This window comes from Ambystoma mexicanum, chromosome 8 (assembly GCF_040938575.1).
Source record: "Ambystoma mexicanum isolate Mex_15411 chromosome 8, UKY_AmexF1_1, whole genome shotgun sequence".
Lineage (NCBI taxonomy): Eukaryota > Metazoa > Chordata > Amphibia > Caudata > Ambystomatidae > Ambystoma > Ambystoma mexicanum.
This window is the reverse complement of record NC_090929.1, coordinates 474,892,771-474,913,326: the sequence shown is the minus strand read 5'-3', so window position 1 is coordinate 474,913,326 and position 20,556 is coordinate 474,892,771. Positions and strand designations below refer to the sequence as shown.

General features: G+C 46.8%; 1 protein-coding gene across 3 annotated transcripts in view; it reads left to right on the top strand.

The window, feature by feature from the left end:
• Positions 1 to 20,556, top strand: part of ACAP3 (ArfGAP with coiled-coil, ankyrin repeat and PH domains 3) — a 738,004-nt gene that overhangs the window by 223,139 nt on the left and 494,309 nt on the right. For all 3 annotated transcript variants that reach the window (XM_069610099.1, XM_069610101.1, XM_069610100.1), the window contains exon 2: positions 13,039 to 13,096. In XM_069610099.1, the coding sequence (XP_069466200.1) occupies positions 13,039 to 13,096 (58 nt within the window). The remainder of the gene's footprint in view (positions 1 to 13,038; positions 13,097 to 20,556) is intronic.

Here is a 20,556-nt window from a genome sequence, read left to right as displayed (position 1 = left end):
CATCCCTGGCATTTGTCATTTTGAGTACAGTTTAACCAAACAATGTGGGCCCAGAGAGAACTGGCCTTCTTAAACAGGTGTGTGGAGCTTGCAACTAGGATTTATATTAATAACGTGCTTAATACCCACAGAGGTTTCTAGGCGTGAACCCAGGCATCGAACCTGTGTTGCTCTGTGCCATCTTGTTTCCAAGGCAAGCTCGTTGTCCCTGAGCTATCCTCCCGAGACATGGATGAGATCTAAAGACTGAAGCTGTGAGCACTTTGCAAATGCCCCTTATTTTCCTTTTCTTTGATGTTTCCCTTCTAATGGATACAGTTGATCCTAGAATCTGAAAGGCCTCTGCAGGACAGGGCTCCCCAAAGTACTCTCTGTTAATCACAGGCATGTTACCTTCGCCTGGCAGACAGCCCTGTTGGTGACATCCTTACTAGTGGGGCCTGATGCTAATGTAGTTGGGCCCACCATAGTGCCATTAACATCTGTAAATGCCAAAAACATTGCTTCTGAGTGGGCATTTACAGATTTTGGTTGTGCCTTGACTGCTCAGGCCCTACCCTGTCAACGCCTCTGCCAGGTTCACGCTGAAGTCTAGCTAACCCCATCATACAGTCCTCCAGTACTTCCCCATGAACTATTCACTAGGAATTGCAAAAATTGCACCTTCCATCAATGCCTATGTGATATGCTAGATGATATTAAAACCTAAACACTTGTCTTTCTACCGACTGACTAATCTCCTCCACGTCTAAAATCCTGCTCTTCCCCAGCGCCAAGATGCCCCAGGTTGAACATTGCACTTTACAAATGCTAACTAAATAATGAATATACACTGCATAGTTTTTGCCTTCTGGCGTCACTGGCCAACTATTCATGCATGCCAGCTCCAGAAAGCCTGTGGTTGTTTGCCTATACCGTTTGAATGGGCTACACTTGCCATAAGTGGCCAGGACCTTCAATTCCGAGTGAATGCACAGTGGTGCCTTACTACAGCACCCCAAACACAGTCCTCTTATACCTTATACTTGTACTAGTAGGGGAGGAGCCAGCCTAAAACTCTTGGGGGGATGGAAGATAGGTCTCAAAAGGAGGGGCACAAGTGGGGCCTTAGTGACCCCCAACAGCCAATGCTTCTTTGAGCGGCTTTGTGCCCACCTGCAGTTGTGCCTTTGATTTGTGCACTCTGGCATTGGTAATCTTTACACACAGGCTGGCTCTCTGCACCCAAATGCTCTGAAAAAGTCATGCATACGGGTCAGTGTGACGAATCAACTTGCAGGGCACCAGTGGTCCTGGGATGAATATCTGTTTCTAAACCATCAATCAGACCCACACCTCTATTACACCAGAAGGGATCTGAACAGATTGGAAACACAAGTAAATTATAAACCTTGTCCAATGTTGGTAACGTGGACGGAATGGCAAGCATATCTCTGCAAGGTCGTGGATCGTTGGTTAGTCGCAACACAGCAAAACTACAATTATTACCCAATGATAAAAGAGACTGTCCAGTCAAGGTTGTATAAAAGATCTACTTTATTATTATTACAACAGATAGTTCTAGCACATTACAAAATATAACCCATCCTGTAAAGGAACACAGAGGACAGACAGTTTCACGAAGGAAAGTGATGCACTCTGGATACTGACCAAGGGGTTGTAAATGTCACTAGGGGCCTTCGGAGAAGGACCAGGGGGACAGAACTACAATGTACCTGGTGCTTGAGATGATCTTGATGCTCAGAGTCAGAGGCTGTGTTTCAAAGAAGTTTATTACGAAAGTCAGCCATGGCAGCGCTCGTGAGAAGAATCATTCACACCACCAAGGCACCCTCAGCCATCGGCCCTTACAGAATTCACCCTGATGAAGGACCGAGAGCATGGTCCGAAATGCATTGGCAATTAGCATACATTCTGCCTCCTCACTTAAAGATGAACTTTTAACATTAAAATCATCAATAGAAGCATTTGTAAGTCTATTTATTTAGCCAGATAAATGAAAACCTATGGACTATTTTTCAACAGTGGATGAATTCGATTTAATTTTACAGTAGTCTTTACTACACTATTGGTGACCCAAGGTCCTATGGATGTTTGTTCATTGGACATACTTTTTTGCTTTCGATGATCTTGATGCTCGACAGGGTCAAGTCGGTTCCAGGACACTTTTCAGCTCCTGCAACAGAGTTCAAGATGCTGTGGGTATCAGGCGGCAGGCAGTTCGGCAAGCGAGGCTGTACGGGTCGGCTGCAGGCTGGCCTACACAGCTCAGGGTCAAGAATTGTTGTCTCTGTGCTGGTTGGCAGATCTGGAACGCTGGTCGAGGCGTCTCGGACGGCTTTAGTGACTGCAGCGTGACAACAGTCAGTTGTGCAGCCGATTGCGGTTCGAGAGATCGACTGCCTCAAAAATGCCCATAAAAGATGGACGCTGGCTGATGCTTGTTGTGGCACTCCTCCTAACCTCTTCACTGGGCATGTGTCATCCTTAAAGGCAGACAGTCCAAAGCTGAGGAGAGTGTTTGGAGGCAACAGCCTTGTTCTTTGGACAGAGACTCTACGGCAGTTCCCACCTAGGAAGCTTGCTGGCAGAATCTAGCAGGGCACGCTGTGTGCTGGCTAGGTACCTGTTCTGGAGCAGCTGGATGGGTCCTCTGAGCTTGGTATGTCCCTCTGTTCTCTAGGAGATGTTTGGGGGAGGGATCTTGCTTCCCTCTTGCAAATCCTTGTCTTCCTTCTGTAAGGCACACTGTACCTTCAGCCAGGGTCCAAATGAGTCCTTCTTACTGTCACAGGTTTTTCCCCTTTCTCACCTGTTTTCGCTGCTTGATGGATTCCGTTGTAGAAGTTTTCTTCCATATGGTTTGGGTCTTGTACAAGCCCGCTCGGGCGTCTTCGGCTTCCAGTGTTCATTCAACTTCTTGTCCGGGACCGATAGTAAACTCCAGATAATCCAGGAAAAAAATAAGGGGAAGAAGCACTCAGAGGCGGGTGCACAGATTCCAGGAGAAGGTTGGGTAAGAAGGAGAAGGGATAGAATGAAGCAAGGGTCCGGGAACCAGGAAGGCAACAAAGTTCAGTGAAAGCGAACTACGAGCACACGTCTAGCCACAGCTAACAGTAGCGTTGAGACGCGCGGAAGCGTGGGGGTGTGGCTATTTTATCGAGCGTGCTGCAATGAACGTGAAGGCTGGTAGGTAGCGTTGAGGGCTTGCGGCCATGTTGGTAGTACAACAGAGTGCAAGCCCCGACGTGACAGGGACCAGGAGGCCCAGAAGGGGCGTGTCTGATGGGTAATGACACTTACTCCTTTCAAAGTCACCAGATCTGCCAAAAGAGGGTCTCAAATCTCTTTTAAAGCCAAATGGGCCCCAGTGATTGGTGCCGGGTAAACCCACCTTAATGAACCAATCCTGGGTCCCCACCAACAATCTTCTGTCATGCGTGAGGTCATAACCAGAATGCTTTGCAACAGAAAAAGTAAGGGGTGACAATATGTATTACTACGTCCCACCCATCTTCCTGTCTGTTGTGGATCAAAGTGCTCTCTGGTTAATTGAGCTTTCTGTGGCTCCTGATCAAAACACAAGTCTTCCTTGAAGTTTGTGGCAAGAACAGACTTTCTGTCTCCATCGAATCACAAACTTCTTCCCTCTGAAAGGGGGTCCCCTTGCAGGCTTGCCTACTGTAGACAGTTGTCCCAGACATGACATTCACTGTCTTTCATAGAGAGGGGTGGAGCTAGCTTCAAGCTGACACCTTGCATATCAAAAAGGTGTTTGGGTTTCCTCCCCTTTGTTAGTTCTGCAACCAGGCCTCTTTACAGGCCTGCTTCAATTAACTCTCATTGGTATGCGCGGCCACTACACAGAACTACAATGGGCAGGGCGGATCCATGGAGCCTTTGATATTTAATGAGGCTGGCCAAGGCAGGAGGAAGGTATTGCCTTCCCCCTTCCCGAGATGCTTTCATGTACTCCTGGCTGTCACATTCCAGCTAAATGTGACTGGGAGGACTGCACCTGTAGGTTGTGTCCCCCCCCAGAGTACACTTGACTACGTGTTTGTTGTGCGGCGAGCATAGGAGAATGTGTGCAGATTAGCCAACACCTTTTCTGAGGTTGATCTCCCATCATTCCATTACTTAAAAAATGTCAAAAAAGCCAAGGTGAGCGCACACTCCCCGTGTAGATGGTTGAATTCCTCACAGTCATCGTTGATAAAGTTCTTGTGCTGAGAATCAAACCAGGTACTCTCTCAAGATGATGTGAGGGGTCTACAGGTCCCAGCAAAGCAAGCAAACCTGTTTCAGTATCTCACCAGGAACCGGATGTGTTGTCTGCAGGATACACATTGATAGCTGCAGCAGGTGCATGAACACATTGGGCTGTTGACCCCACAACCCTTTTCTTTGAGACCAGGCTAAATAGCCATTAGGCTTTATTTTGCCCATTAGATCCATCTTTCACCCCAATTCAGTGGATACAAAGTTTCACTCTTCTGAGAGCTAATGGCTTAATGGCAGCTGCAAAATGCCTCAACTAAGTGTGCCTTGAGGGACTTCATTTAAAAGCAATGTGTGTGTACTTACATCTGTTTCTTATACCAAATTCCTATTAAAAACAAGCATTAGCAAAACAACAGTTTTGGCTCTTATATAGGCAACAGATAGGCTCTGCCATACTATTCTGAGATGGTAACACTACATACCACTAGTGTGACCTTATTTTACTGAGCATTTGTAATGTGCCAGTCAATAACGGAGTGGCCTTACGGGGTCAAAGTTTGTCCACACAGGTGGCGTATTCTGCCCCCACTAGGGGGTGTACCAGACATTTGTCAGCAGAGGAAGGTGATAATGGGGAAGATAAAAAAGCGGAAGAGGAAAATGACTGACTGAAAGAAGCAAAGCAACAATGGCAATGTCGGGAAGGTGGGGGGCTATAGTAGAATTATGAGTGCATGATTAGTCAAGTAAGTTGATCAGACAAAGCACTGATCATAAAAGAGGCAACTAAGCGCTGCTCTTGGCGTTGAGCATTATTGATGAACGGCGTGTCCCAGTACATTGCTGAAAGAAACCAGATTGTGCATGGATGTGTGATGGACCACGAAGTGTGCTTGAGGTACTCTTGGAGTATGCAGGCTTTACCCAGATGACCCACCTCAGATATCCGTCCTGTATAGGGAGGAAGATCTGGAGGTGCCGAGCCCCCTGACAGACGTGCCAGGCAGGACCAGGTGGGTCTGGCCATGAACAGGTGAATACAGAGACACAAGCAGAGAGTGAGAATGGGGAAATGAGGGCAAGAGCAGGCACCACAAAGGGCCAAATCAGCTTGGCTCCTTGGAGAGGGAGGCACATGGCCCGGCAGTACTATAATGGCAATGCCTGGAAAGAAAAGCCCATTCCATGGCTACACAGACACCTAAACTGTTATTATTATTATGGTATTTACTGAGTGCAGACCTAGCTTCGAGAAGCAACAGAGTGCTTTACAGAGGTATACAACAGTACAGATGCATAACGGAGCTATTTCCTGAGGTATTCAACCGTCCAGATGTACAACTGAGCTCTTTTCGGGGGTAATAGCAGGGGGTGGTAGGATACAGAGGGGCACAGCTGTATTGTACCAGGTGGCGGGGAGGAGGGGGTGGGCGTTGTCGAGCGATTTAGGTGGTGTGAAGGGCGAAGTGATGGCCTAGGTGTTGAGGACAGTTGGCTTTTAAAATGCTTGTTCATCTTGGCTCCTGGTTTGAGTTATAAAGAAAACCCTCAATACAAACAGCACCGAAGCGGCCCTGTGTGATGTTTGGCTCACTAATGATGACAGATAGAATTTCAGCATGATGCTTCTTCCGGAATCTCATATGAAAGATGCAGAGAGTGGTTGCATGTCACGGACTAGACCTCGGCATGCAGTGACTCAGCGTTGACTGGGACATGTTCTTAGGGGCCGATTTCCGTGAAGAGTAAACCAGATGTTTGACTCATGATCACGCTGCTGGCATTCATAGTGCAATTTCTCCATAGAGACCCCAGGGCAGGTGACGGTTTTCAACATGGCTGCCAGGAGCAAGTGATGATTAAGAGATTGCTGAGGTATGTATGTGTGTGATATGACATTATGAGCATTTATAGGTACCGTGAAAATAGGCGTTTTACCCTCCTCACTTTTCAGGATGGGTGGAGATGCTAGATGGATTATTCCCCTCCCCAGTGCTTTAAGTGTTTTAGGAATTCTAAGGGGAGGCTAAGGAATCACGAACAATATATGTGGGGCTGGCGCCCTATGCGTTCGGCACAGTCTAAGAATCGCAGCTAGCTAAAGCACCTTTAAAAGATGTGTGGCCTACGTAACTAACTACAGGAGTGGCTAGCGGACATTGGAGAATGTTCCTACCTGAACTGAAAGGGAGTAAAATCTATTTTAAAATATGTATTAGACATAATACAATCAATCAACAATTGAAATATTAAAACTAAATCAAATGAAAATAAGTCAACGCAGATTCCCATCCCTCAGTTGTTATGTAGGAAATATCATTTTAATGTGATTTCCTTTTGTTTAATAATTCGAATAACAAGACTTCAACATAAGTTGCAGAATCAAACACTGTATTCTCTTCATTATATTTTCCCTCAGATTATTACCAAACAAATAATGTAACTCCAAAAGTCTGATGGTAATGGTGTGATTCTATACGTGTGTGATAGGGACATCTAGAGGCGAAAACTAGAACTGCCACTCGTCATCTTTTCAGTGAATGTTATGTTAGGGGAAAATCAGCTAGGAGAGCAATGGCAGAACCTCTACCCTAGTCGATTTCAGGGTACTGCCCGGCTGAGCCCCAGCCCACTTAAAGCCTTGAGTGACAGTTCAGGGGACAGAGCACAGGAGGATTCATGGGATTTTCTTTACTCAGGTGTTCTTCCAGGAGCCACATGTAAACAGCTAGATTGGTCATTGGGTTTGACTGTGTTGAAATGCAAAGCTATCCATCTGCTGCTCTGGCACACACCCTGCATCCAGTTAGTTTTCCTACCCCACCATTTAACGTTAAGTTGCTGTTTTCAGACTTCGCAAGGCCAGAAGCCGGGACGAGAATGGAGCTAATATCCCCAACGTGTTTGCTGGGTCGATGCGATGAGACTTTTGTGCTGTCTTGAGTAAAAAGCAATACCAACAGGAAAGATTACAATATGTTTAACATTCTATATACATATTGTACAGTAGACAAACTCTGCTGGCGTTCAAATGTGCACCTAACAATTAACGTGTGTATATGGCCTACAGGCTGTGTCAGCAGCGAAGTCCACCGTTCTTCTTGCTTCTGTCCAAGGACTTTAGTATCTCCTTTGCCTGTAGATGTAAACACAGACCTTAAGACGAGAATTTGGATATACAAGCAAACACACAGGAGCATTTATATATGAATGCCTACAGATGATAAACAAACGTGCATGGAAATTGATCCAAAGACACACTCCATGAACACACAGGCATACAAACAGACATTGATACAGGTGCACAAAACCACGAAATCACATACACTGCCGTGTAGGTATAAAAGGTCACACACACTGACTCATGTGTTCCATTAGACCTGCAGAAAGACCAATTCAAGTTGACCTTTTGATACACTGCACCGACATTGAGAACTGACACACGCCTCTAGCCATCATGCACTTACCGCGATACACAGACTCCGAGACTCAGCCACTGACACGCACAATGCAACGAACTCGCCCGGACACTGAAAGGTCATCAGCCGTGACCCTTCTGCATCCTTGGCACGCTCTGATGCCTACCCCTAGACCGTACGACGGCAACAGACACACAGGCACAGACCTTGAGAAATAAAATGGAATGACAGCCCTGCTGGGACATTTCAGAGTCCACCAGAGCACAAAAACTGACGGGCAAAACCGTGCATAAAAGTGACCCTTGGTTTACCACCTATTTAGAGCTCCGTGTTTTATGTTATGGTTGATAGAGCTGGGAAATGGAGTGCAATTAACGTGCTTGCCTCACCCATCCGCTCCGCTAGACAAAGCAGTGTATTGCATAGGAATCCATTGTGTATGGGGTGTATTGCACACGAATCCGTTGTGTATGGGGCCCACTATACGTCAAGGGTGGGAGTGACGAGATTTGCATGTTACTTTTGCACCCTGCAGGGAAACGATTCAAAATTGCAGTGGGGTATGTGGTGCATGTAAGTGCACGTTTTGACGCCCCCTTTTCAAGCAATTTTCACAAGAAAAGGAGCCCCAGAAACTGGGAAACTGACACACGACACCAACACTAAGGCACTTAAACCATACGCAAATTCTGACATGTAGACTCATACTATTGGAGAGACGCAGAGACGCAGAGACACACCTAGATACTGAGTAGCAGGCCCTGAAACAATAACAATGATGCAGCTGGGCAAACACCGATGTCCTTATATACTGAAACAAACACCCTGAGGCAACAAAACAGTTACAGAGACACAAAATATACACAAACAAAACTGAACTGACACACGAACGTTGGTACACAGAAACAGAAAAACCATCACTGACCAATATACAAAGACACCTACGCAGGCACCACAAACAGACAGCCTAACACACACGGGGGTGGACTGTCAACCTAAAGTGGCCCTGGAAATACGTTTCAAAGTGGAAACATATTACACATTTTCAGCAAGCCCAACCCTTTTCCAATGTGAACATGTGGAAATAAAATTGGTTACCACACAAAAATGGCCCAGGGTGCCACAAGCCTAACCGAGAAATCTCTAGAGTTCCCCATAGGCCTGTCCACCCTGCACACACACACTCACACCATGGTTCTTTCTGCTAAAATGATTTTTTAAATTATTTGTGAAAAATACGTCTTAAAACAGAGTGCAGATGGTACTGTTACCTGGTGGCATATCTAATTGCATCTTGCGGCATCAGCACAGAAAGCTTGTAGGTGATCTGACCTGCTTCCTCTATAAGTCTCTCTAAAGATTTCAGATTTAAGTAGTTCTCCGAATTTCATTTGTATAGTCCTGTATAGTAAACCACACCAAACCCTTTTAATAGTCTGAGCCTTAAACCAACAATGTCCATCCATCCAAAATTTCAGAGCTTAGAATAAGCAAAACTAGGGGCTGGATCTCCTCTGTGATCTGTGCATATAGAGAACTACGGTGATAGCTGGCACAGTATGTATATTTAAAAGTCCATAAGGATGTCTCTGCATTGGGCACCGGGCATTCACACAGACATCATATCGTTGCCCCGAGATCCGGCTTCCCATATCAGCCACTCCTCTTCTGAAATTCTGGCTCAATTGGGCCCTCTAGACTGTTGAACCATAAAGAAGTGACAGATGTCACAGCCATTTTATCATCACCTTCAAATCCTGAGGCTGGCTTTAGGAGTATATTCGGTTTATGTTGACAAACACTTTAGGGCAGTGGTCTTCAAACTTTTTAGGCCAGCCCCCCCCCAAAATGCCAAATGGACAGTAAGTCCAAATGGCTATGAACTATCGCCCCATCACCGCACCCTACTACCAGTATAGCCTCTGGGCATCCCCACCTGCTCCCATCACAGTCGCTGGGCTCCTTCAACCCACTCCTACCCAGTCCCTGGGCTCTCTCCACCCCACCACAGTCCCTGGGCTCTCCCCACCCTGCTCACACCACTATCCCATGGCTCCCGCCCATCCGTGTCCCAGCACAGTCCCAGGGCCAGTGGTGGCTAGTGAATTTTTTAAGTGGGGGGCATAAATATGTGCTGAAGTGGTGATAAGAAATGAACATTATAAAAGCACATTTACAATGGGCCCCATTACAAGTTGGGTGGTATTTCGGGGGTAAATCATCCGCTCCACCGCCAAACAGAATTACCGTTACTACCACAGGCTCCGGTGGATTTACTACCAGATTACAAGTGGTGATAGCGGGCGCTCGTCCCCATTAATTGGACCCCATAGAACTCCATGGGGATTTTTGGCAGAATTCTGCCGAATTTGCTTAGATTTAGCAGTACGGTGGAGGATCAACCTCCAGTTTCAGTTGAGCGGTGCAGTAATGCGGCGGTAATGGAATTACCACACTGCCAATCTTGTAATGCGGGCCAATGTAAGTATAATGAAACAAAATCCCTTTTTATGAGCTGATTTGGCAAGAATACACACCATTTTATCTCAAAAGGGAATTCCTTCTTCGAAAGCCTCATACTAAGATTTAAAATATCTGTTCTTTTTGTGAGCATCATGGTAATGTTTCATTTTGTACATGTGCCACTGGTTGGATGGCAGTGCTGCTGAAAGCACACATTTTTTGCAGTATTCACAATCACTAATAATTACCCACAACTATTTTTAAAAAAAGACACTTGGAGAGCCTATAGTTTGGTCTTCTGGTCTCTTACAAGGTCTGCCAGAACCACATAAACACCCACGGTACCACTCTCGCCGTTGCCATGCAGAGAATGAACCCTCAGTGTGATAGACCTGCTAAAGGATTCATTTTTTCTATGAAGTTGAAATAAGTACCATAATTACTACTTTTTGAAAGTAGATCAGTGGCTCTGGAAAAAAATTAAAATGTCAGAATTATATGTATGTCGCTTTGGACAGATGTTAAGTGTCTTTGTATTTGTTAGGAAGTATGTATGTCATTCCTACTGTTTAATTTTTTCTTTTTCATTTCTGACGGTCATGTTTTGCTTTTATATGTAGTACTTAGCCAAAACATTTAAAACCATATTTTTCTTCCAAAAATATATGTATTGGTGAATATTTAAAAATCTTTAGGAAATGGAGAACTAAACGTGTCATTCTTGGGTTCTATTTTGTACAATCTACATGAACCTTTTTAACACTTGTGTAATCAGTCGGAATTATGCCTTTAATCAATTAGGCATGTTTTGGGAACCAACCCAAGTATTTTGTCTCAGTGTGATATTGACATTCCTGCAGGACATAGATGATAAGCACTTCACCCGTGTATAAGCGCTATATAAATAAATAATAAAATAAATGACAGTGTATGTCTCTAAATACAAGGTCATTCTCCACCTACGGGCTTCTTTCGCTGCTGCTCTCATTCGACCTTTAATGGTAAAATAACAGCACCCCTTCAGCCCTTTCAAGATATGTTTTATTTCTCTGGTCGTGCTAGTGTCAGCATTTGAGATAGGGTGGTGGTCAGCATTGGCTCGTCCACAATGGGTGATGGGGTGCCAACCCGCCACCCATTTTTTGTGAGCCAAGCCAGCCCTGTGAAAATACTCAGGGAGGTCTTCTGGGCTATCAAAGGGAAGCACAGTTTCCTTTAAGCTGGTTTTGTTACCCAGTCCACATGACCAATGAGCCATGCAAGGCTGGGGGCGTTTTGCTTCCCCAGTCTTGCATGACCCATTGGGAATGCAGACTGGGAACTGCAGGCCTGAATGTGCAAAGGGGGCACTCCAGTGACTCATGTACATTCAGACAGCCTGGGGCATTAAACTCCAAGCTCTCTGACTCCTCTGGGGATGTTCCGGAATCAGGAAGCTCACCCTGGTTCCTGTGCTGCACGGGAGCCAGAGGGCCCACATTGCAGATGGTGTGTGGACTGATCCAGCAGAGTTCAGATCAGTGCTGAAGGTAAGAAGAATATGTAGGTCTGCATAGGTAAAGGATAGTTTGAATGAGAGAGTGTTTGGTGTGTGTGTGGGTTTGGCTGGGAATGTACGAGTGTATGCTGTATGTGTGCACATGTGAAGCAACAAATGAAAGCTGTATGAATGTGTATATGCTTGTTTTTGTGCCGTGCCCATGGGTCACTGATTTGAGGTGGGTGGTGATTTGGCAGCCAATCCTGGCATTTTTTTTTATGTGACATGGTATTTTTTCCTAGGCATCAATGGTAAAGCAAACATAAGTGTTATCACTAACTGGACTGCCTCAAGGGTAAAGCCAGCACGAAGAGCTTTCTTGCATGGATAGACTGGCCACCATGTGTGCAGCCAGTCTGGACATATTGCTTATTGTGGCATGGCATTTTTACTAGGAAAGCCAGCTTGTTCATCCGTGGGAGATGGATTCATATATTGGCAGAGCTAGTGTGGACATTTTTTCTTTTAGTACGATTACTGGCATTATGTGTGAAGCAAACAGTACGTTTGTATATGGGAATATTGGCGCATGTTGGTTCAGGCAGGCTGGAAATATATGGGCACAGCCAGCACGACCATTTTTTAAACTGGCATATATTGTGGGACAGGACATGATGAAAATGCATCGGAAAATGCTCCTGTACACTGTTTGTGACTTGCATTTATTGGACGGTTTCGTGAGCTACCCCTTACAAAACCGATTGCAATTCCTGTGGCTTTTTACCCAATTTTTCACAGAAAGTATCCTGTAAAATGCACCAGTGTCACCCATTATTTCTAAAAGGTTCTCAGAGCGGATACCCCTTTCCAAAATCTCTTTTGTTGGTTCAGGTTTCCTTGCTATGCTCGGTCGATCCCGCATATTTGTGGGAGACATTTGTGCCCCTCCAATAAAAAATAAAAAATAGCCAGCTTCCACTACTGGTGCTCCTAATCGGGACGTCTTATGGCGAGTTCTCATGATACCGACACATCCACACTGGCTCCACAAATCCGCCTCGCACTGTATCCAGAGGGCAGTGAACCTCCTATGATGTAGATTTACTGCTGGTGGTGCTTCATTTATGTGATATTTCGAATCTTTTTCTTGTTTGCCTCACTCCTACCATTTCCACTCTTCTATCTTTCATACCCTTCCACTGCCACCACACTGCAATTTCCTTTATCTCGCTTTCTCCTTTGGCGGTCAGGCCCCTCAGCCCTTCAGTTTGACATCAGAAAACCTGCATTCTAGCCTAGCCCCAATCTAATTTTAGGTTCTTGTGATTTGGTAGCTCTTCTCTAAACTAGTAGTGCTTTAAAGCTGCTTGCTAATGACGCACCCTGTATGTCCAGATACCAATTGGCTCCACTCCACGCCTATGTCTAACTCGTCCCTTCTCTTTGCAGAGCTTCGATAGATGACGTGGAGACGGATGTGGTTGAGATCGAAGCAAAGCTTGATAAGGTGAGCAGGGGAATTGGAGCATGCATAGTATGTTCTCATGGCAATTGTATCATTTGTGTGTTGGTGCAGCCAGGGTGGACTGGCCTACAGGGATATGGATTTGCAGGAAGACGTTAGGTTAAGAGCCATGGATTCTAGTCAGATTTATTCATTGGGTATTTTATAATCCGCCTATAAACAAAGTGTTTCAAGGTGCAACAAGACAGGCGGGAGGAACAGGGATGAAGAAAAACAAAAACGGTCCTACTAGTCCCTGTGACATTCCGATCGTGGATCCAGAGCTTTAAGTAGGCTGGCTCCCGACAGAATGGGACGTGGCACAATCAGTAAGAGTCCTCAAAACTGGTTCCTGCTGCACCCTTCAAAAACCAGAGTGCCCTTATCTCTTCAGGAGAAGCCCGATAAGGAATATGTGAAAACTTACCCCACTCCTACCCAGGACAGAAAGAGCAAATTACTTCCCCTTCTTGATCTAACAAGGCAGTAGTGCATATGCCTTACACTTATGTCACCCACAATATAAGGGGTGCGTATGCAAAGCACCCTAGGTATGCAGATATGCTGCTCAAAGACACCTGCACACCCCGAGTCCTTTGCAAGTTTACCATTATTTTACCACATCTTTGTGCAGAAAAGAACAAGAGACTACGCAAGGGCAGCCTCTCTGTAGGAGTGGATCAAGGTGCATGGGAGAATATCTTGATCAGGGCACAAGTCCTAACAAAACAAGTGGGGGGTGGGCTTGCAAGCATAGAATGCACACCACAAAAAGTGATGTCAGAGCACATGCAGTCACAGGAAGATAATGCCAGAACATTTCCGTAAGTGGGCTGTCTCGCACCCCTGAGGTTACATTGACCTGCTTGGCAGTAGACCCGATTTTCTCTTTGGACACACAGAAGTCATCTGCATGGAAAGTAAATGCTGAGGGGGAAATGCTGAATTCCAATAAGTCAGTAATGCTGGAAAACTACTGCCCGAGATTCTCTCCTAATTTCACTGATCATTCACCCTGATGTTAAACTAACATGTAGAGCCCTGTGCGTGATGTTCTGCAAGTCCCAGTTTATAGCATGTGTCATTTGTAATTCTTGTTATGCACTTGTACTGGTAGTTTCTGTTTATAAATGTTGGATTGCAAGTACCACAATGCAAAGTGATGGGATCTTTATTACCAGGACCAGCTGAACGACTTACATCTGACATGGGACAAAACATGAGCTCTCTGTAAACGAACGGTTTTAGCCCTTTCAGTCATTCTTTGTCACAGGCATGCAGCTCGCTGTTATGCACGATAAGGTTAAATTCCCAGTTCAGCAAAACAAATTCACTTTTTACATGTGAAAAAAGCAAACATCATGGACAGTTTTGAAAGCGGATTCATTTTATTTTGTTTGTGGTTTCTTGAATGCAGGTAACTCTTCAGCAGGTTTGGCGTTGGGATTCAGTTGGATAGATAACAAAGTGATCAGCACAAGCAGAGGCAGGATAATAACATGACTGCAGCCGAGCCTGAGACCCTGCTGGGCTGTGCAGCTCTATAATGCTCTCACTTAAATTGGACACTGTCCCTGTCCTCCTCTAGCTAGCCTAAAGGGTACATAGTCCCCTTCTAAAAATAAAAATTGGCGGAACTTTGTGTGCCCTTGACTTGTGCCCTGTTCACAGGGTCTTTAGGGAGCTTTACTTGGTTTTCCTTTTAATACTCTCCTTGTGGAGACCCTATTCCTTCTGGCCAGTAGCTTCCTTCATCCGGGTCACTAGGTCTTGGGAGTTGTGTTAGAAAGATGCATGTATGCTCTAAGGTATATTAACTAAAACAAAAAAGGGCCAGCTCTTCATCATAGTTTAAGGATGGAGGAGTAACTCAGTCAGTAAAAGAGTTCCTAAATTAAAAGGACTTTGCGTCTGTAGTACCAAAATTCTGTCCTTTTTCTAACTAATATAAATCCGGGCTGTCTCGTTCACTCTTAGCGTGGTTTTACGGGCCCAAACGCACCTTTAATAAACAAATGGGAATTGACAAAATGATCAGTAGCAAGAAACTCAACGCTTGCTATGTGCTACTCCATTGATTTATATGAACACTGATATGATATGATATTTATAACGCGCCTATACACGTGTGTTTCAAGGCGAGACGAGGCAAGGGAGGAACAAAGGGAAGACAGACAACGATCTTACTAGGCCAAGTGTCATTCAGATCGCGCAAGTGCATGGGAAGGGGGAAGGGGAAAAGTGCGAGGGATAGGGGAAAGTGCAGTACATGGGATAGTAGAATAAATAAGATAAATAAAACGGCCAGCTGGTGGCAAGTGCAAGGTAAGTGCAGACATAAGTGCTGGTAGGGGGACTGTTGGGATACAGAAACAGTCTCCAGGTGCAGGGGTTGCCAGGGAGGCAGTGCAGGTGTGCAACTGGCAAGGCCTGGGCCCGAGTTCAGAAAGGGTGGCCAGGTAACCAGTGCAGTTTCAGCCAGGGATTTAGCAGGGGAGAGAAAGCAGAAGCAAAGAGGAAGGTTTTGAGGTGCTTCCGGGACCGGAGATGGTTCTCCTCAAGTTTCAGGCAGGCAGGAAGGAAGGCTGTTCCAGAGGGAGGCCCCTGCGGAAGAGAGAGATCTACAACCAACTCGTTGCTTGGAGAAGCGACTGACCCTGAGGGAGTTGGAGGCAGATGAGCGAAGAGCTCAAGAAGGAAGATATTTAGGAGGAGAGAGTTGAAGGTATTGCAGCCCCAGGTCCCAGAAGGCCTTGTCGACAATGCAGAGGGTTTTGAAATTAATCCTCACAGCCACTGGGAGCCAGTGCAGAGATTTCAGTCCTGGAGAGATACGATCCCTGGGCTTGAGTACAAGTCTCGCAGTTCTGTTCTGGATAAGTTGCAGAGGGCGAAGAGTAGAGGCAGGCAGATATAGATAGAGGCTGTTACAATAGTCCAGCCTAGAGAGAACCAGGGCTCTGGAGACAGTGAGCATCTGGGGGAAGGAGAGGAAAGGAAGAATACCTCTGAGGAGGTGCAGCTGGTAGTGTGACTTCTTAGAGACGCCAGAGATGTGAGGAAAGAAGGAGTGTGTGGAGTCGAAGATGACCCAGAGGTTTTTAGCCTTGCAGGTGGGAGCAGGAAGAAGGCCAAGAGAGGATCTCAGTCTTACTGGCATTAAGTCAGAGGTCATTGGCTGCACACCACTCCTGGATAGCAGACAGACAGTCAGAGATGAGGGAAGGAGAGGAGGAGGCCGAGGGTAGCCTGAAAATTAGCTGGGTATCATCCCCATAGCACTGAAAATTGGGACAGAGCGGCGATGCAGTGGGCAAGGCGTTCCAGGTATTGGTTGAACAGCCAGGGAGAGAGGTTAGATCCATGGGGCACACCACAGGTAGAGAAAAAGATATCGGGAGAGGAAGGACCCAAGTTGGACCTGGGAGGGAGAGGAATTAAGTCAACCACGCCAGAGCCTGACCAGTGATACCCAGGTTATCACAGAGACGGTTGAGCAGGATGGCATTGTTGACAGTGTCAAATGCAGAAGAGAGATCAAGCAAGATGAGGACGCACGGGATGGTAGAGTCAAGGTTGGAGAGCAGGTCTTCACAGATGTTCAGGAGAGCAGTTTCCATGCTTCTGGCAGCTCTGAAGCCAGACTGATGGTCATGAAGACAACCAACAGATTCAGTGTGGAGATTATGCTGGCAGATGGCCAGTTTCTCCAGGAGCTTGCCCAAGAAGGGAGTGATGGAGATTGGGCGATAGATAGCCGGGCAGGAGGGGTCGGCAGAGGGTTTCTTAAGAAGAGGGTGCACAAGGGAGTGCTTCAGGGGGGATGGGAAGACTCAGTGATGAAGGAGTGATTGCAGAAATCAGCCACGGCAGGAGCCAGGGAGTCGATGTGGTCCTTGATCATTTGAGGAACAGGGGTGAACCTGTTTCAACGAGACTTTCAAAGATCGGACTTGTCTGGAAACCTCGTCTGCAGAGAAAAGGGGAAAGGCAGAGAAGGAGGGAGTGGGGTGGCTGCAGAAGGTTCAGAGGAAGAGCAGGGAATAGAGGGAGGGAGGCGATAGAAGGAGAGTGAGGACAGGATGTCCTGAGTTTTTGAACTGATGTGAGAAGCCAGTGCCGTTAGAGAGGAACTGGGAGGGGCAGGAGAGGTAGAGACTGCGGCAGGATTGGCCAGTTCCTTGCAGATTTTAAAGAGTTCAGCCGAGTTGTTAGATGCCGCAGAGATGCGGGCTTCGTTATGAGCTCTCGTCTTGGTGAGGACGGAGAGCCGGTATTGCCTTTGTTGCAGGCAGCAGGCCAGTTTGTCAGAGGATGAACATGAAGCACGCCATTTCCTGTCGGCCACCCTGCACTTGCATTTTAGGGTGACGAGGTCTGATACCAGGAGTTACACTTTGCTTTGGGCTTCAGGCAGATTCTCATGACAGGGGCAAGGATATCAAGAGTATCAGATATAGAAGAGTGGAGCGTGGAGAGGGCTGTGTCAGGGTGAGAGTCAGCCAAATGGGGGGAAGGGGGTGAGAAGGTGGCGGCGAAAGCCTCAACTGACACACGCTTCATGGGTCGGATGACCGAGAAGGTGGGTGGCAGTGATGGAGGTGGCTTGGCCTGAGGGGTAGGGAAGGTGAGGTTGGAGGATAAGAGAAAGTGATCACTCCAGGAGAGAGGAGTGGAGAGAGGGACAGAGAGGGGAAGGTCTGAGGAGATCAGAACATCGAGAGTGGGCCCTGCAGAATGAGTCAGGCCAGAGGGGAGAATGGTGAGTGAGAGAGAGTCGCAGAGCTCGCAAAAGAGTCCAGAGGAGGGAACAGGAGGCCTCCAAGTGGATGTTGAAGTCTCCAAAAAGGAGGAGTTGAGTGGTTGAGGCCAGGAGTGAGGAGGAGAGGTCCACCCACTCAGAGAGGAAGGAAGAAATCTGACCAGATGGCCGATAGATGGTAGCTACAGTAAGGGAATGGCTAGGGGAGAGAGAGAGCCTGCAGACGAGGCATTCAAAAGAGGAGTAGGTCTGCGCAGGAGAGACAGAGGCAGGAATCCACTCGGGAAGATGAAGGCTACACCCCCACCAGAGCGGTTGGGCCTGGGAGCGGAGAGGATCTTGCAGCCGTCAGGTAGAAGCATGTCAAAGCTGGTGACAGAGCTGGCCGTGAACCATGTCTCAGTGAGACCGAGGACATCGCGCTCAAGTTCTGCAAGAAGGCGGCAGATATCAGAGGAATGTTTGACAGCAGAGCGAGAGTTAAGAGTGGCAAGGTGGACAAGGTTGCCATCCTTGAAGGACTGCCGGGGAGGGGTAAAGATCAAAGTTACGCCCTGCGGAGGTGTAGAAGGAGCCCGAGAGGGGACAGGGAGGGAGGGGGAAGGCAAGTTAGCCAAGGAAGGGGGAGGTAGGACAGCCGGAGAAGAAAGGAAGTTGATTAGGCGCGGGAAGCGTCTATCAAAGAGGTGAAGGTTGGCCTGAGGGCCTTGGACCTAGACGGTCCCATTAGTGTAAACATTAATGATGACCTTAGAGGAAAGGAAGGAGGCCAGGGGGGCGTCCCAACGGGTGCCACCATTAATGGGAGAGGAGGAGAAAGGAGAGAGCACAGAAACCATATGAAGGGTCCATAAGTCAGGAGAAGGCACGATAAAGAGGATGTCGGTGAGAGTTTCCTTGGAGGAGGCACTGGTGTAGGTGTCGGTGATAGAGGGGCCTGGGTTGGAGACCAGGATGTCCTTTTTAAACGTCTTCCTACCTGATTTAGTGAGGAGAGAAGGATAGTCAATAGAGAAGCAGTTAGAGAAGATAGCAGAGACAGAGAGCACCATAGAGTAGGTGGGAGAGGAGGGATGGAAGGAAGGGGGGGAGACACTGGCGAGAGTAGGCAGACAAGATAGCGAGCGGCAATCAAGTTGCGCAATGGGACAGACTCTTAGGGTTAAGGAGCTCACAAATGTGCAACTTTAGAACCGGTGAGAAGCCACCTAAGTTTGAGAATTCTTAAAGGGGAGAAAAAGGCCTAGTTTTCACAGTGCAATTTATTCTTTTAAATACTGATACAGTGCATATTACAACAACACGGGGACAACACACTCGAGTTTAAGCAAAGTGTGGGCTTTGGCTTCGATTATAGCTTAAGAAAGGGTTCTTGCTAGCCCCTAACAATCGCAAAAGGTTGAACGTTGGAGAAGAACAAGTTACTTCTTACCTGGTAACGTTCTTTTGATGGGATGTTCCTCCGACGTATTCCTTATCTTAGATAATTCGTCTCCGGCTTGCTGGCCTCGGAAATGTTTTCTCTGTAGAGGGTGCTGCGTGTCGACGTCCGCCGAGTTGGTGTCCCTCGACAGCCACCGTATCGGCGCCGACGTCAGCATGCCCATAAATAGCCACGCGCGGTGTCCGTTGCTCAGTTCCGTTTTGTAGCATAAGATAAATCTTGCATGAATTGGCTATTGAGCTTGAAGGAGCGTGAGCTGCAACCACAAGGGAAGTATTACTGCGGGGATGGATGGGAGGGGCGATAAGGAATACGTCGGAGGAACATCCCATCGAAAGAACGTTACCAGGTAAGAAGTAACTTGTTCTTCGAAGGGATTGTGTCCTCCGACGTATTCCTTATCTTAGATAGACTTCCATAGCAGTGGCAGGTAATTGGAGGTGGGAGTAAGAATGTCATGTATCCCTTTTAGGAATGGCCCGAATGTAATATGGCTTTGCCAAATCTGGTCTCTTGACTAGCAGAGGAATCCAGGTTGTAAAATCTTGTGAATGTTTGTGCGGACGACCATGTGGCAGCCGCACATATGTCTCGGACCGGTACCCCTCTTTGGAGGGCCGAAGAGGCTGCGATACCCCTGGTCGAATGAGCCTTAAGATTCTGAGGGGGGTTCTTTCCCTGCCAGTTTGTAACATTCCAGAATGGCCAAAATAATCCACCTGGAAATGTTCCGTTTTGTTATGGGTAGTCCCAACTTGTGACCTGAGTAGCCTACAAACAGTTGGTCTGCTTGCCTAATCCTAGCCAGTCTGCTGATGTAAAAGCTTAGAGCTCGCCTTGGTCCAGCCTATGTAGCCTTTCTTCCTCTTTCCCCGAATGGGGAGGAGGGTAGAACGAAGGTAAGGTAGTTTTCTGAGTGATGTGAAATTCAGAAACCACCTTTGGGAGGAAATTAGGCTTCACCTGTAGGACAACTTTGTCCTTATGGAAAATAGTATGGGGGGGGTTTACAAGATAGATCTTGTAATTCGCTCACCCTCCTAGCAGATTTTAGTCCTACTAATAGGACAATTTTAAGAGTGAGACATCTCAGCGAACAAGAGTGGAGTGGTTCGAAGGGAGTACCCATTAGGAAATTTAAGACTAAATTTAAGTCCCATAAGGGAACTTGGAATGGTCTTGGAGGATAGACATTAGTTAATCCCTTGAGAAATTGTATCACTAAGGGAAGTTTGAAATACGATGGTTCCTCCGCAG